Source organism: Enoplosus armatus, chromosome 6 (genome assembly GCF_043641665.1).
Source record: "Enoplosus armatus isolate fEnoArm2 chromosome 6, fEnoArm2.hap1, whole genome shotgun sequence".
Taxonomy (NCBI): domain Eukaryota; kingdom Metazoa; phylum Chordata; class Actinopteri; order Centrarchiformes; family Enoplosidae; genus Enoplosus; species Enoplosus armatus.
The window spans coordinates 22,124,676-22,141,774 of NC_092185.1; the positions used below are offsets into that span (position 1 = coordinate 22,124,676).

At 41.3% G+C, this 17,099-nt stretch overlaps 1 protein-coding gene across 7 annotated transcripts in view; it reads right to left on the reverse strand.

Annotated features, from left to right (window-relative positions):
* Positions 1-775: 775 nt before the first annotated feature.
* Positions 776-17,099, reverse strand: part of gnao1a (guanine nucleotide binding protein (G protein), alpha activating activity polypeptide O, a) — an 87,666-nt gene continuing 71,342 nt past the window's right edge. For 5 of the 7 annotated variants that reach the window (XM_070907983.1, XM_070907984.1, XM_070907987.1 and 2 more), the window contains 2 exons: positions 12,435-12,588; positions 776-963 (listed from right to left, as the gene is read on the reverse strand). In XM_070907983.1, coding sequence (XP_070764084.1) covers positions 776-963; positions 12,435-12,588 — 342 coding nt within the window. Of the gene's footprint in view, positions 964-3,486; positions 3,641-10,143; positions 10,332-12,434; positions 12,589-17,099 lie in introns of those variants that run through there. The other 2 variants (XM_070907985.1, XM_070907982.1) reach the window with 2 other exon arrangements.

The following is a 17,099-nucleotide window of genomic DNA, read 5'->3' on the forward strand; positions in this document are numbered from 1 at the left end:
AGTGTTGTCAGTTTCAGCAGGTCTCGAGAGTTTTTTAAGGTTTTCGCCGACCTGTCTGGTGTTTTTTTTTTTCTTCTAGTGCTATCGACATTTTCACATATTTCCGCAAAAAAATGTTATTACATAATCACTACTATAGCAAAAAAAAACAAAATCATACACAAATAAAAGTGTCAAGGTGAGGCAAAATGTGAATAAAAATCAGTGTACAGACTGATACTCATGTAATAAATATACACACGATCAACAAAAATAAAACAGAAGTCATATTCATAGTAATAATAATAAAAAAAAATCTGCGAAAAAAAAAAGGTACAGGTTTCGTTTTTTGTTAACAACAAAAGACACAGCTGAGAAAGAAAAAGGAGAACGGGGGAACGGAGGCTTTCATTGACTTTGTTCAAGAAGTTTTCAAGGCTGCAGGGTTTTCGTGTTTTCTACTAAAACAAATTTGTTTGCTTGGCGGCAGGCCAAAGAACATCAGGAGGAGAAGAGAGGAGACAAGAACTAAAAACATTATATATATATATTTATATATACGTATGCCTATTTTTTTTTTTTTAAATTATCCTCATTATTAATATGTACCTAGTTGCATTTTTCTTTCTTTTTTCTTTAAATAATCAGCAGAATCGTCATCATCATCGTCATTATTTCCACAGCAGTGTCAAAGGAAGAGGAGCAGGGAGGGAGGGGGAGGGCGGGGAGGAGGACAGGAAGGGTGAGAGAGAAGAGGGGGCAAAAGGGGAGGACATTACGGGGTGTGTGGGCGCGCTCAGTACAAGCCACACCCTCGGAGGTTGTTGGCGATGATGATGTCGGTCACGGCGTCAAACACCACCTGGATGTTTCCTGTATCCGTGGCGCAGGTCATGTGACAGTAGATTTCCTTGTTTGGAGAGCGATTCTTGCTCTCGAACTGTGCTTGGATGTAAGCTGCTGCGTCCTCATAGGTGTTGGGTCCTGGGGAGAGAAAAGAGAGATGGGCATAGATGATGCATCTCTCATACAATAGACTTCCCACATTATAGCAACATCATTCTCGTTTAAATCTGCTCCTGTTTCTGGGGCCTGTGGGATGTTTAGCATGTGTGTGTATGCGCCTGTGTGTTTGCACGCTGAAGACTGTGTACTGAAACAAGGATGCCTTATCAAACCTCATTAACAAATGCCCATTAAAATGGAACTCTGACAACGCTGTCCAACAATCCTGGCTCAAATATTGCGGGGGGGTCTGGGGTCGGGTCTAGATTGATGATGCTATTGACCTTATCCAAGTGCTTTAACTCTTTATTTTATCTTTTAACTTCCTGTCTACACCAGAAGTGGGAATCTGTCGCACAGATTGATATCTGCTGCTTCTGACCGCCTTCCGCCCGACATTTCAGCAAATCTCTGACCAGTTTTATACGACAATTCATAACGTACTGCCAGAGCTGGAAGAAAAGGAGACTTTCCTCTACAGCAGTCTGACCAACATCGACCGCTATTTACAAATCTGCACTAATTAGATCAGTTCTCCTGCACAGCTCTGGGGTCAGGGATCACCTCACTGTCATGATGACTGATCAAAAGAACAGAAGTTGTCTTATTGTGGGCGTTCAGAACTTTTTCTAATTCAATATTTCTTCATCCAACAGAGTTACAGAGGAAACTCTGTTGAGACTGTGAGGATTTCCAGCACATGGCCTTATTACTGTGTAACAAGCTAATTATTTCAGATGATGTTATTATATGGTTGGGAAAAGATGTGTTTTAGCTAATTCATGTTAATAAATCAGATTCTGTGTTCCCAGCTTTGAGAAATGTATAGTGGGCTGTGTGGACCGATCAGGACCCCGACTTTTAACGTGCATTTACTATAGTCAGCAATAGTAACCAGAGGTTAAAAGGCAAAACCGGAAATGGAACAGACGAAACAACGTGCTGGCCGCATAATGTCCATTGAGTTGCAATTGGTTCTCACACAAAAAAGTCAGGATATCTCTGCCTGTGAGAGATGGAACGTGTCAGATCGACTTACTGCGATTACCAAGGCACTTATCAGAACATAAGCAAAGCATGAGAGACAAATGAGCAGGAGCGGCTGAGGGAGCGGCGTTTGCGTGACGAGAGCAGCAGACAGCTCTCACTTGTCGCCTCTTCTCCCTCTTCATGGCCCACCGAGCGTGACTGTCTGCTGCTCTCTGACTCCCAGTCCCTTCCTTTTCGCTGCCCCGGCTACACCTGACTCTCACCTCCGAGCCGAGACATCTGTCTCCCCCTCACAGCTTCCCTCTCTCCCTCTGCTTATCACTGCCTCCTCCCGCTCCTTCTCTGCTATCCTTTAAAGAGTTAAAGTAACAGTAAAGTAAATCTCCATGTACAGTATATCGCTCTTTTTCAAACTGAGACAGTTCTTCAAACGGGCGACATTTGGCTGTTTTGTTTGGGCTATCTCTCCTGCTAACATCTGATAATTCAGACTGACTCAACAGCTGGAAACAGATGCTTTTGATTAAAAGTGCCACATTTCTCAGAGCGGTTTACATCTTGGTGGAGGTCAACGTCAAGATTGGTCGTCGCGGCACCAGAGGTCCAATGCAGAACAAACAAACTAACTACTAATCTACTATCAAGCAGCCATTAATCAGTGGCCAGAAACACAGGAGGGGTTTTAGAAAGCTATGGCACTTCTGGGAATCACATTAAGATCAGACAGCTGGCAATCATTCATACTTGGATATGATCTCTTTTACACTAGTGTTCCTCTCTTCTCCCCTGCCTCATATAGTATCACCAGTTTCAGTTTCAGCATCTTTATACTGGCTTTCAGGAGGAAGATATCTTAGGATTTTCATTTTATTTAAAAGGGATAGTTTGACATTTTGGGAAACATGCTTATTCGTTTCTTGCTGAGAGTTAGATATGAAGACTGACACAACTCTCACGTCTGTATGGTAAGTATTAAGCTACAGCCAGCAGTGGCTTAGCTTAGCTTAGCATAAAAACAGGAAATGGGAAACAGCTAGGCTGGCTCTGTCCGCCTACCAGAACCATTAAATGGTATATGTAAACAAACCAGACACAATGTGACATTTTGGGACATTTATCCACTTTCTTGTTTGAAAGTTAGATGAGGAGCTTGATTGAGCTGTTCCTTTAAAACCGCACTTCAGATACATTTTTCAAGGCTGACTTGTTATAGCGGTGCCATTTCTGCACTAGTCTGCAGATGAACAGCCCTGGAAACCTCTTTCCTCAGTAATGTGGGCGAAGCTAAAATGGTATGTGTTTATGACATGTTCTTCTCATTTTAAAGCCGAGCGAATTGATCAGTCAATTTAAGGTATATCGGGCTCTTTTTTCTGTCTTCTGTAATTGGATTCAGTTTCGCTGGTTCGCAGCTTTTTTTGTGTGTGTTCTCCAAGAAATCAATTTTGTGCACCTGTCAAGTTTTGATGCTATTTCTCACCTATACGCTCAGGGAAGTTTTCTTTTTCCTACCTGTGTATTCGGGGAAGCAGATGCTGAGTGCAGACTTCTTGATCTTCTCTGCAAACAGATCCTTCTTGTTGAGGAAGAGGATGATGGAAGTGTCGATGAAGAACTTGTTGTTGCAGATCGAGTCGAACAGCATCAGAGACTCGTGCATGCGATTCTGTGGAGGAGGAGGAGGAGGAGGAGGAGGAGGGAGAGAGAGAAATGGGACAGGGAAGATAGAAAAAAGAATGAGACAGCAAAGAGGAATGAAAGAAGGAGAATGGGATTAGATGAGATTAAGGGGACAGGTGAAAGGAAGAGGAGTGAAAGGAGAGGAGAAAGAAGAGGAGTGAAGGAGATGATAGGGAGGGGAAAAAGTGAATGGATGATGATGAAGAGAAAAGAGGAAAGAAGGGCAAAGTTCAAGTTACCACCAATCGTGTACATCTTCAAGTGAAACATTCTGCGTGCATATTATGCAGTGACAAAGATACAGATTTCTTTGTCTCACACACACACACACACACACACACACACACACACACACACACACACACACACAGAGCAACAAGAAACGGTGGCAGTGTTAGTTTACAAAGTGGGCCATTCAGGAAATGATTTCCAACATTTAAAATAAATAATCGCAGTGTTGGAAAACAGAGAAAGTGAGAGGGAAGGAGAAAAAAAAAAAATCAACAAACATCCACAGTATTTCCACTTCAATATTCTGCCAATACAAATACACACACACACACACACACACGACAGACACAAAGAAATTAGGCCAGGAAAATAATCACACATATCAAGTTACTCATGTGGTGCTTTATTTGTTGTTTCTCTTTTGTATAAATACAACTTTCAATAAATTATCACAGCAGTGAGGGAGATACAGCAGATATATTTCACTTACAGTGCTCAGTAAAATACAACACATGCACACATACAGTACAAACACACACACACACACACACACACACACACACACACACAGAAAACAGGTTTGTAGATTTAGCTGTAGGTGATCTGTACAGTATGGACAGGTGCTGGTTGGTGTTGACAGAGGGATTAAATGACGTGGACCTTGTTGGGCTGAAAGCTAAAAGAGTTGCAGCACTGAGTGTCGAGAGCATGATGAGTGCAAGGACTTTCACCAGCTTATACTCTGCCTCCTTAATTCTACACAAATTCATTGCGGTCATGTGCCCTGTGGCTTTCTGAGTCCTCTCCCAGCCGAGCAGGATCTCCCTGGTTCTGCAGAGGCTTAAGTGCTCATTTTACCAACTGGCGAGGTTGAGTGGGAGCTGAAGATATTATAAGACGACCCGAAAGCATTTACAATTTAAAAGTCTACTTCTGAATTTGAAGCGTAAATAAGTCAGCGAAAAGACACCACAGGAGCTCATTAAAATCTAACATGGGAAACATCTGGCTAAACTCTGGGACCAAAGCTCAGTCAGAACAGTTCTTCATTTGGCTGCCATTGTGGGATTTCAGAAAGTGTCTATGTTGCTAAGGCACTGAATTGGCATAAGGTGCAAACATTTCTTTTGTGCCACCACCTGCTGCCCAGATGAACTGGGACCTTTGTTACCTGAATGAATCACTGATTGTATTATTCACATCAGCCAGCCACCTACAAAACAAAGAGACACTATTACCCATAAACCATCTCTAGCATGGCCTCTAGACAACAGTACCCACAAACCTCTCCTTCACTGCAGCCTATAGGAGTCCATTGTTTATCACTGGGACTGAAGCAGTACATAAACTATGTTACCCACCATCCTCTCTGCCTCTGCTGATGTAGGGACAGCTAGTGAAACGCACAAGCACACACGTATACATGCCCCTGTGCGCGCGTGAGCACGCACACGCACACGCACACACACACACACACACAGAGTGATCGGCTCATAGTCTCTCTGAGGAAGCATCACTTCCTGTCTCCACCTTATAAAGTATTCATAGCTTCAGAGCTATTGGAGAGGGAGAGGAAGTGAAGAGGTTCAGGTGTACAAAACAAATACAATGAGAGGAACTCCTCTGTGCTGTGACCCCTGTAGGACTACAACTTTCTCATTCTAAGTTCAGTGAGTCAAAGATGAAGCACAAGTAGGGAGCTTAATCAAACTGCTCTCCTCTGTTGTCCTCAGATCCGTATTCACAGGTTTTGTACCATGCTAAAGAAAAGGTGGTTGTGGTTTCACAGTTACTTTTAATGACACAGTTTTGGTCCATTTACTATATAGACCATATACTTTAAATTACAGTTTCTCTGAGCGTGCTGTTGTGTTTTAGATTTCGCAATGAATTCAATTCAATCAATTAATTCAAATAGAATCGTCACAATGAGTGGACTTGCTCGCAGGGGCGGAGTTAAATGATGCACATTTTCTGCCTCAAGTTCAACTTGAGCTGTTGACCAATAGCAAGCCGCCTTGACAGTAGTGACCTTTGAGACAAAAGTTGACTGCGTGAACTTATTGCTCCGTTTGCGACCGTTTACTGTCATCTGGTAAGTTAGCTAGTTTTCCCTCTTCAATGACTCTTTATAGACTGAAATGTGTGTGTTGGCTAATCAAGAAAGTAGCCTGGCAGCTACAACTAGCCCTGCCAGTAGTCACCAAGCCTCTAGAACCACATATTTAGCAAAGACGTTCAGACTAACTTCGCACTGCCACTTTCTGGAGCCTTTAATCTGTTTTTCTAGGGTTCCACTTCTTTTCATTCAACTTGCATAGTTTTGTAACTTGCTTGTGTTAACATCATGTCTGTGTTGCTATAGTTGCATTAAAAAACTAAAAAATCAGTTACTTGCTGCACACAGCTGCATTTTCTGCTGTACCTAAAAAGCACGTTTCAAGTGTCTGTTACAAGGTGATTTTGATGCTGTATAAAATGAAGGTTAACTGAAGGTGGCGAAAACACACTTACGGTCCTTTAAATTAAATTCGCCGCTCATATACGGCTATATTTAAGTGTTATGTTACATATTACGAATAAATTAAGGGCTAATTCACTTGTAAATGCATCTTGATGTCACTCTGAATGCTTTACTTTGCCACCGAAGAATCTGTACAGCAGGAACATGGATACGTCCCGCTCTGTGCGCAGCCTGAGGTTAACACAAGCATGAAAGACGTTGGAAGACAAAGCTCGAACAGTATGCTGCCATCGCTACCCCAAGGGCAATTACTAATGTAGGCATTTTCCTTTCATCTGAATGAGAATTGGAGCTTGCTAACTTACTGTGGAGAGAAATTTCACCGGCTCTGTAGGCTTTCAGCCATTAAAATAAAGGCATGAAGGTCTAATAAAAAAACTTGATTAAGGCAAGGGGTGTCTTTGTTTAATTATAATGCACAGTGTAACCACTGACAGAGGTGGGAAGTGAAGGAAAGAAGTGAATTAATAGAATTTCTTTTAAGTGGACTCATTTCAGGACAAACTGTTTTGATGTTTTATGTATATTTCAAGTCACACCTCCAAAGGTGATGCACGTCCTTAAATCAACAATCATAGAGCCGATGCAGTAAGATCATTTTACTTTCATATCGTGTAATAAAAGCAGTAAGTCAGAGGAAAAGATTGTCAACTAAAGGCCTTCAGCAGCAGCTTTCATGTTGGGCAAAAGAACCCCAAAACAGCTAAGGCTCTTTGGCTGGATAAGGTGGTATTTTTTGGCACTTAAGGTGTTGTGACATTTTGAAGTCCCACAGGTGTGTTTGTGTCTTTGGTGCGTGTGCGTGTGTGTTGAGGGCCTGTGTGTGTGGAAAGGGTAGACAGGTGCCTTCTGGGTAATTAATCCACAGATACTGACTCCACCACAACACCCATGGGCTCTCTCACAGAACACATACACATGTTCATAAACATGCACGCACGCACGCACACACACACACACACACGCATACACACACACACACTGACCTTTCCTGTACTATCAACAGACACACATGTAGGTAACTATATACAGTAAACACACACAAGATACACAGACAGAAACACACACACACACACACACACACACACACACACAAAGCAGGCTGATCAACAGCCTTAGGCAGCTCTCGGTCTCTAATTAGGAAAAGTTGGCACAGATGTGGTAGGAAGAGCCGATGACGTCATCTACCTGTTTTAAAAAATATGTGCAGCTTTGAGCAGAGGGGGGGGACGCGCTTGCTGTTTGAGTGAGGAGGGAAAAGTGGAATATAGCAAATGCCCTGCTCATGCATAAATAAAGAAGCTCTCTACCTCTGTTTGCCAGGGAGCACTCGTACCAGTGAAGTAAACACACTCAGCTCAGTCAATTCAACAAAGTCCCACGGACAAACAGAGCTCAGTGTCTTTGTGACGCTGTAAACTGTTGCTTCTAAAGAGAGAAGGGAGGAGCCCATGGTATTTTCCTGGTATTATATGCATCTCTTTGGCTTTAGCGTGGAGGCTCAAATTCAAACTGTTCCCACAAATTGCACACATCGTTTTTCATTTCAACAAAGCCGCGCACCACATCAAGCCTCGATCCTACAGCAGTTCTGGGACGACTACCATCCAGCGGAAATGGAACTCGCTCAGCAGAAAGCAAAACAGCAGGGCTAAAACAATAGTCACAAGGTTGACATTCTGGTCCCAGAGGAGCATATGTACTCACCAGCACACAATCTTTCAAAGCTCACCTCTGGCTTATTAAGGCAGAGTGATGGACAATAGGGATATTACACTGTGCTGCCCCACACAATGGATGCGGCCCCAGGGGCCTATAAAATCAATGCTCCCCTTTGAAGCATTATCTGGGAATTGTGTGGTTGAGTCAGCACACTTCCTCTTGTAACTCTCTGTTTTAAAGTGATTTTATAGTGGACCCATGCATGCTGCAACATGAGAGCCTGGAAAATCGATCTTAAAATATCACAGCCACAGGGATAAAGGATGGTGGCAGAATAAATAGCATAGATAGAAACTATACATTTAAGGTAGAGGGGGGAAAGAAGAAGGAATTATACTGCTTACCACCTCTAAATTTGATCAGAAATACAATTTCAAATACATTCTTCTATAGGGACCAAAAACAAATTTACTCCCAAATGAAACGACACTAATGACGCTGTTCCTTCGCAACATGGAAACACACAATTCAGTTCTGCTGTGTGAACTCCTGTTGGGTAGTTTTCATTAAAATGATAAGCAACCATTCATCAAACCATCGCTAGGAGTCGTCAAAGTTAGAAAGGTTCAAATCGTACACGTAGGAGCTTTAAGTTGGACATATTGGGCCTTTAAAATCTGAACTAGTCACCCTAAGCGCCATCAATTCGCAATGCAGTAAAATGTGACTTTACAGAATAACTGAAGAATAAGTTTCAAAAGTGGGATTACCTTTGGTCTCATCACATTTAACATTCTGAACAGTCCGCTCTGATAATCCCTCTCCTCCCACAGGTTTTGAATGAGCGACGCTTTGCTATTGAAGCTGTTTTGAGTCTGTATACTTTCTCTAAGGCCAGTGGAGGACAGGACCAGACGAATGGACTGTTGACTTGTTGAATCATAATGTTAAGTAAGGCGTCAATTTGTTTAATACGGAACTACAAAATGGGCAATTTTAAACCAATGAGATATTATAACTAGACCAATTATCAGAACAAAATCATCATTTCATATTTTCACAATAATTGGTTAACCTATTTTTTGTGTATTTACTCATATGATGATTTCATTCATAATGTCTCGTTCATTTATTGAACACTGGTCATTTTGGAGCTCCGTAGTTAACAGACCACGGCTTAGGGCAACAACGCAGCCAGACGTTATGCAGCGTGCCGCATACATCAGAGCAGGACGGCCATCAGAAAACAGAATAAAACAAATTACACAACACATGCAAAATAATAAAGGAGGCGTGCACAAAAGCTATTTGGCACAAAATAGAAATAGAAATGCAGTTGTTTTTTTTTTTTACTGATGATGTAGCATTAGTAAGCTTTAATATCTCATGCACATAATAAAGTCTGAAGAACATCTTTTTGATGTATGCTGAGACTGAAGTGAACCTGACACTGATTGAGACTATCTGAACGACTTATATATTATACATACTATATATACTTATATATTCAGTTTGGCCCTTCATGAGACTAAGACACGAGTCAAAAGCAAAGAAGAGCGAATTTAAATGAAAAGAATTAGAAATACTTTGATACTTTGCGATGTGATTCCCATTATACCAGTATTGGGGACTGCTGGTGAACCACAAAGATGTACTGCGCTTCATTTGCCATCAGTCTAGCTCTTTGAGTAAGGCACTACTGTGCGTACAAACGAGTCTCAGGGACCCTGTCTCCCTGAAGAGTCGACTGTAGGTATTGAGCAAGATTTGGAGTTTCGGCACAATTAAATGCACAAAGTACAGCGTTACGGGCGTTTTCCGTTCTTTAGGAGGAAGTAAAAAAGACAAATACATCACAAGAAGTCTTAACCAACCATCAACCAACCACTCAGCCAATCAATTCATTAATTAAGATTCAAGTTGGACCAATGGCCAGTCATATGGTAAAGCAGAATGGTGACATCACGAACATAGCCCATATTTGAGTGACATCACTGATATGGGCCACATACTATGTGGTGCTTCTGATTCTGAAACAGGCACCACATACGTAAATACGTTTAACAGAATCATCAGTACAGGCCACACCCCCGCAGGTTATTTGCTATGATGACATCAGTGACAGCATCGAAGACAAACTGGATGTTGTTGGTGTCTGTGGCGCAGGTCACATGGGAGTAGACCTCTTTGGTGGAGGACTTGTTCTTGCTCTTGTACTGACACTTCATGTAGTCTATTCCCTCCAAGTAAGTGTTTGGACCTGAGGAGAGAGAGGCAGAGAGAGAGAGAGATGACATACAGTGGGAGTTAGGTGAAGGCTGAAAAGCTGTTGTCATCTCAGCCTCTACATCAGCGGGCTACGCTACATCTTCTGTATCAGCACTATTTTCTGATCTTTTCTGAAAACACAACCTTTGACTTTCTAGCTCAGCACACATTCTGCTGAGGTGTACGGGGGGGGGGGGCTGTGCTCACTGTGAACCAAGCTTTAATAAATATGACACATGGACTTTTTTCAGACAAAGCGGAAAGGTGATTTTGGACTGACGAATGAAATGTGATGGAGAATGTTCTGTCTTGATATTGTTGTCAAAGTCTGCCGGTTTCTGAATATTGCCAATGTATCACAGCCTTTATACAGTAATTTAACAAGTGTGACAGATGTGAGGTCCTCGAGCCAAAAGGATGGAACCATTATTCATCCTGTATATTGATTTACCACAGTGCCAGATCTACTGTATGGCCTTTCAGTTCAAGTCCATTATCAACTGTGACAGTTAGCTCTGCTTGTAATGCAGTAGCGTTTGGCATGCAGTGGATTTTAATCAAGAGCTTTAAGTTGTTATAATGCTTTTGGAATGATCTCAGTGATTGGTGGAAATTTTGCTCCAAGTGTCACTAACTATCTATCTGGCTCTCGGCCATTAGCAGCACTGTGGTTTGCCTGGCTTCAGCGGCAATTTCATCAGAATGGGCATGAAGTCTGGCCATGTAAAAGGACGAAGAGAAGAAGGGGAGAGGAAACAGGTTTGGAATCCTAATTCTCCCTTTCTCACAGTCTTGGTTGGTTTGGTCTCTCTCCCTTTTGCTTTCCCACAGCCTTGCTTTGTCCACTTTTCCCCCTAATTTTCTCACACTCTTGCTCTCTCTGGCTTTCTCACGTTCTGTTGTTTCCCCCTGTGTTGTCTTATCTATCGTTTTCTCTCAAGCTCCTCTCGTTTGGACTCCTGGTAACACTCCTGATTTCTTTCACCGTTTCACTCTTTTACTTCTGTCACTCTCATCTTTGTTTTCTTCCAGAGTTTGAGCCTGTCTGCTCTTTTCTGTTGCTATTCAATGTTTGCCATTTGCCATTCTGTCAATTTGTCATCCTCTCCATTCACCCTTGGTCTCACAAACTTTTGTGGACAGCACAACTTCCACCAGAGCAATTGTACTTTATACAGACAACTGAACTTTTTGCACTCTATGAATATGGTACATAATTCACCTTATTTATCTCGCCCCTACGATTTCTTCACAAAGCTGATAAATATTTTTCTGCTTTATCTGTGCTGAAACTGATTATTAATGTGGATGCTTAGTTGAAGCAACTGGTATTGCCGGTCCTCAGCTGGAAAACAACAATTTAAATAGAAAATTGGATTGTACCCCAATATTGTAAAAACATGGAGATTTTATTTTTTGGCCACACAGGCACACCCTATTTCAACATAAAAATAAATCTACAGGAGGCACAAATACTATATTTGTGAACATTATGTAACTGCAACTTAAAAGGGAAAGCAAATTGAAGCTCATTGTCAATTTGGTGAGACAACATGTATGAATTCAACTTAATTAAGGCTTAGTTAATGCCATGACATGAGAAGCCATATTGTGTAGGAACACTGTCCACCAGCAAGTGACATCCAGCTGGGAAATGTTGCCTCTCAAACAGCAGCCTGCAGCTGTCAAGTGGGAACATTTGGCAAACGGTGCAATTATTTGACCAACTGCACCCGAACATGAAGGGAATGAGGTTTTTTTTTTTTCTATTTGAGATAAATGTAGAAGAAATTAGCTGTTGGAAAACGTGAGGTCTAGAGAGGGCATTCTATTCAAGTAATTCTATCCACAGACCAGCTCAAAACATTTCCATTAATATATAATATATTTTTAAAAGGTTAATGTCATGAAATCTTTCAAAGCAGTGACCCAATTACATATTACCCTGGACTATCCTGGAGTTTAGGGTTTAGAGTTGAAATGCTTTGTAAATGACAAAAAACTTAAAAGTTCGTACTATTTGTCTTTCCTCAATCAGCTACTCTATAATGTTTGTGAATACTGGGTGGGGTCACTCAAGAGTATGGATATGTACCAGTGTACTCAGGGAAGCAGATGGACAGTGGTGACTTGCTGATCTTGTTTTCAAAGAGGTCCTTCTTGTTCAGGAAGAGGATGATGGAGGTGTCCTTAAACCAGTTGTTGTTACAGATGGAATCAAACAGCTTCAGAGACTCGTGCATGCGGTTCTGTAGAGGAGACATTAGCGGGGGTCAAATGGCTGCAGGCTCACAAGTACATAAATACACCCCCCCCCCCCCCAAAAAAAAATCAACCAGACAGGCATACAGAATTAATGCGCGTGTGTTCAGAAAACACATGCACACAAGTAGCCAAATCAAGAACACACACACACCATTAGAACACAAAGAGGAATCGAGTAAATACAAATGAGAAAGCAGAACTGAAGTACTGAGGAGTTCCTCTTGTCTACGGACACAGCATTTCCTTTCGACATGTTGCGTGCGTGTTCATGTATGTGCGTGTGTATCAACATATTAGTAATAGAAATTATTAGTAAGCTGGAGTTCAACAAAGCCATGCAGTTTGAGCTTTTAAGCTGTGAGCCACTGCCTACTTTAACTGTAGTATGCAACTCTGAATGATTAACCTGTGGAGTTATCGACCACTAGCGCACTGTAGAGCAACGCGTTGAAGAGAAGCTCTCTGTATTGAGCGTATTAGGTATTCTACAGCATGTAACCTGTAGGGGTTTATGTACTGCAGAAGGCAGCAACAGTTGGTTAGGAATTATAAAGGTAGCAGTATACCAATAAAGGAGAAGAAGACAAAACAAGCTGATGTAAACAATGTGCATTCAAATTAAAAGCTTTGCAAATGTTTTCTGGGGCAGAACATTGTACATGTCTCTTAGGCTGTAAACACACAATGCATTCTGGTGAAAAAGGTTAAATGTTGAAATAAAAAATAGTGTTTACAGTAAAAACTCCACAGGGTATATAAAAAAACACTGTTAAATTAGCATCTAAAATGCACCTAGAATGGTTACAAAGCTCGAAAACTTTGGTTGATCGCACAAAACTATGATTAATACATTAAAGATTGAATTTCAGTATTATATATTTTTCATCATTAGGCACTTTGTCATGTTAGTAGATCATGAGATTTTTGGCTCTCTATATTGAGTTGTTAGCACTCGTAGAGTGCTTTGTTAGCACAAGTGCTTTACAAATCAGTCTACCTTGACTAATTCTCACCAGAATCCACTGTTATGTTTGCCAATTAGATCAGCGGAAGGTGAAAAACAAACAAACTGTTGGCGTTACTTTTACGTGCTAAAAAAACAAATCAGTCGAGAGACCTTTCCATACTGCATGTAATAGTGCCGAGTGATGAAAACAGATAAGATCAGACTATTTTTGATAATGAGTTGAAAGCAGTTTCTCTCTGGTTGTGATCCTTTATTGGACAGGGGAGGGAAGAAAATGTGATTGACGGAGCCCATCAACCAATCAGATTTGAGATAGATAGATAGATAACATGCAATAAGACATTTGATGAACGGAAAACAAAGCTGTGCAAAGACACACACACACACACACACACACACACACACACACACACACACACACACACACACACACTTCAATTCCTTGGTTCACAAACAGAAAGAGGCACTGCTTTCAACTCATGGTGAGTGTATCAACCTATCAGGAAGTTTCATACCTGTCTGTGGGCGGAGCGTCTGCAGTAGATCTGACTGCTGATTGGTTAGAGAGGACAGTCGATGGCGAGAGTGACAGGAGGAGTGGAAGGAGCCAGAGATGCTGCAGGGCGGAGCTTAGAGCAGGAACAGAAAATGCAAGGGACCCGCCCACCCAGCCACGTCCCACTTCAATTCCTTTATACGACACCCCCTTTGCCCCAAACACACATATACGCACACGCACGCCCCTAGTGCTGAAAAGAAAGTGTTTAGAGGCAGGAGGACAAGACTTTATCCAGACAGTGTTCACCTAGAGCAGTTGTCATTTCAGTGTATCGTCTGTGTGTGTTTGTCTGTGTGTTTTCACAGAAACAAGACAAGGAAAGGCAGAGAAAAACACAATGCAAGCAGTTCTTCAATAGAGAGAAGGGAATTACAAAGCAAAAGTAGTACGTGTCATACTGCATGTGTGTGTGTGTGTGTGTGTGTGTGTGTGTGTGTGTGTGTGTGTTCGTGTCCATACAGCACACAGATGTTTAGAGAGATATACACAGTCAAAACCTTTAGTATGGGGCCAGGGATTTAGCCAAAAAACCCCACAAACAAAACAGACAACCTGTTCTGCCACCTCATTAATCTGGCAATACCACACCATATTGTACAGGTAATGTAAATGACATGAATGAAAAAGCATTGAATTCGGTTTCCTCAAAAAAGGACTTCAAAGTCTTCAATATTATCTCTAGCCTGTCATAGGGAGCCATTTTTGTATCTTATTGCGGGCTTGTAGGGAGATGTTATACCCCCCTAAACTAAAAGTGGGATTGTTGCAAGTGTCAATTTTAGCAAAGATGGTTAATCCATACAGGTATTTAAATCTTATTCTAGGTGGTGTCTTAAATGTTATTTTCCTGAGATGTTCAAAGTACCGTCATATCAGGCATTTGTTTCAGCAAAACAACTTCTTTTTTTTGCTTGATGCTAAAATATCTATCTAATAACAATATCTAGCTATCTGATCACACTGCACATGCTAGTAGTCACATGTATTAATGTACTGGAAGTCACCAATAGGAGCTCAAAACACTGTCACATGTGCAATATATGTAGGCTATGGTTTTATGTAAAATAAAGCCTTTGAAGTGGACCTAATCAATAAACATACAGTACGGCACACTAAGAATTCAAGATGTAATCGGGAGAATCCACCTTTAGATACTCTTAACCTTTGTCCAGACAGGATTAGTATTATGGGATAAAGCTGGCATTCTCATTAAATTCATGGTGTATCAGTGATTTTAATGAGCTGCCCATAAGGGATATATGTGTTACTTCACCACACTCATCACTGAGGGGGGGGTGTTATCTTTCCTGTCTGATTGTAGAAAAGTTCTACTGTGCTGCACATAATTTGTTATTCCTGAATCACATGCCTGGTAGTATGTCTGGTAGCAGAACTAACGGAGGATGCAGGCGCTCTTTGAAAAACCCCCAAAACATTTGGTTATTTGCCTGGTAATTAAAACTCCCACGCTAGTGTTTGCTCTTTAATGATAACACATACTGTTGATCAGAACATGGTCTCACAGATGGAAAAAAAATTGACCAGACCTGCTACTAATGTTGTCTGAACAGATATAAATCTGGGATGTTTAATGCAGTCCCTTGACTTCTGTTTGTAATCGTGATTGGTCATTTTTCTGTTTTGGTACACCCATTTTTGCCACATATTGCTTTGTATTTGTCTACATGAACTTGTATTTTAGCTGTGGGCTGTGTTAGTGGAAAGGTAATATTGGCCCCTTTATTAAAAACACCTTATCACTGCACTACACTCTAATCTTTTGAGGTATTGCTCTTTGATGCTTATGGACAGAAATGATGTTTACTGTTAGTGTTACATGTAGCCGAGACATTTTCTGCAATCAAACACTGCAGCAGCTTTGCTCAAACTATCACCACCGCCTTGCATTGCCAACATTTGGACAGATATCTGCAAGAACGCACCAATTAAATGGACTAGAAGCTGTTTGTGAGCGCGTTTTATGATGGATATTTCCTCTCCTCATCTGACGCTCTTCTGGTGCTCCCAGCTCGGAGGGACGCCTGACGACATCTGCATAAATAGAGCAGCTACTGAACACGATTTCCCAGAGGATACACTTCAGGCTTATAAATAGCAGCGAACACCGCGCATTCAAATCAGCTTATTTGTTTTAGGTAACACTGCATCATCTTTACAGCCACATGGCAGGTTGTGGCTTTTTGTTGAGCTTCTCCATTGCAACCCATTTCAACTAAATAATAAGTCTACAAAAGCCAAAAGGCTTGGGATGCTGGGACAAAATAGTGGTACACCATGATTTTGAAAAAAGTGTATATCTGTATATCTCAGAATCTACAGTCAGCGTAATTTACAACCATAAGATACTGTACATACCCTTCCCATCTTGGCAACTTGGCTTGCAGTGCCAACGCTGGGAAGACAGATTTGCATAGTGAAAAACATAACGCATATAACAGCGTGGCTTTGTATTTTTTTTCTCTTTGAAACCATCAAAGACAACAGTGTGTTCACCAGAGATGGGACATTGTTGGACGGAGTGTTCTGTTAAACAAACAAGTGTGTTGAACGTGGCTTTCAGCCGTCCTTTGCTGTATTTACTTGTTCGGTTGTGATATTAGACTGCGTGTTCAGCAAGAGGAGGAGGACGGTGTACCAGAGGAAACACCACAGAATTCCACAGAAATTTATATTGTGTTCTGAGCGTATGGAAAGTATGAAGGCAAACCAGAGTGGCAGACCACTGCTGAGGCTTCAGTATAACTAAATAACACCAGATATTTAGATGCAAAATGGGAGAAAAACAGATACGTGTCATTCCTAAAACATTGTACAAAATGAAAATATTATAATACATAAAATGTAAATATAAATATTTTAAGACTTTCATGCCTTCATTTCTTTAGCAGCTCATCTCAGACATTTATCCCTCCTGTCTCAAGCTTTTACACAGACCATGTGTTTAATGT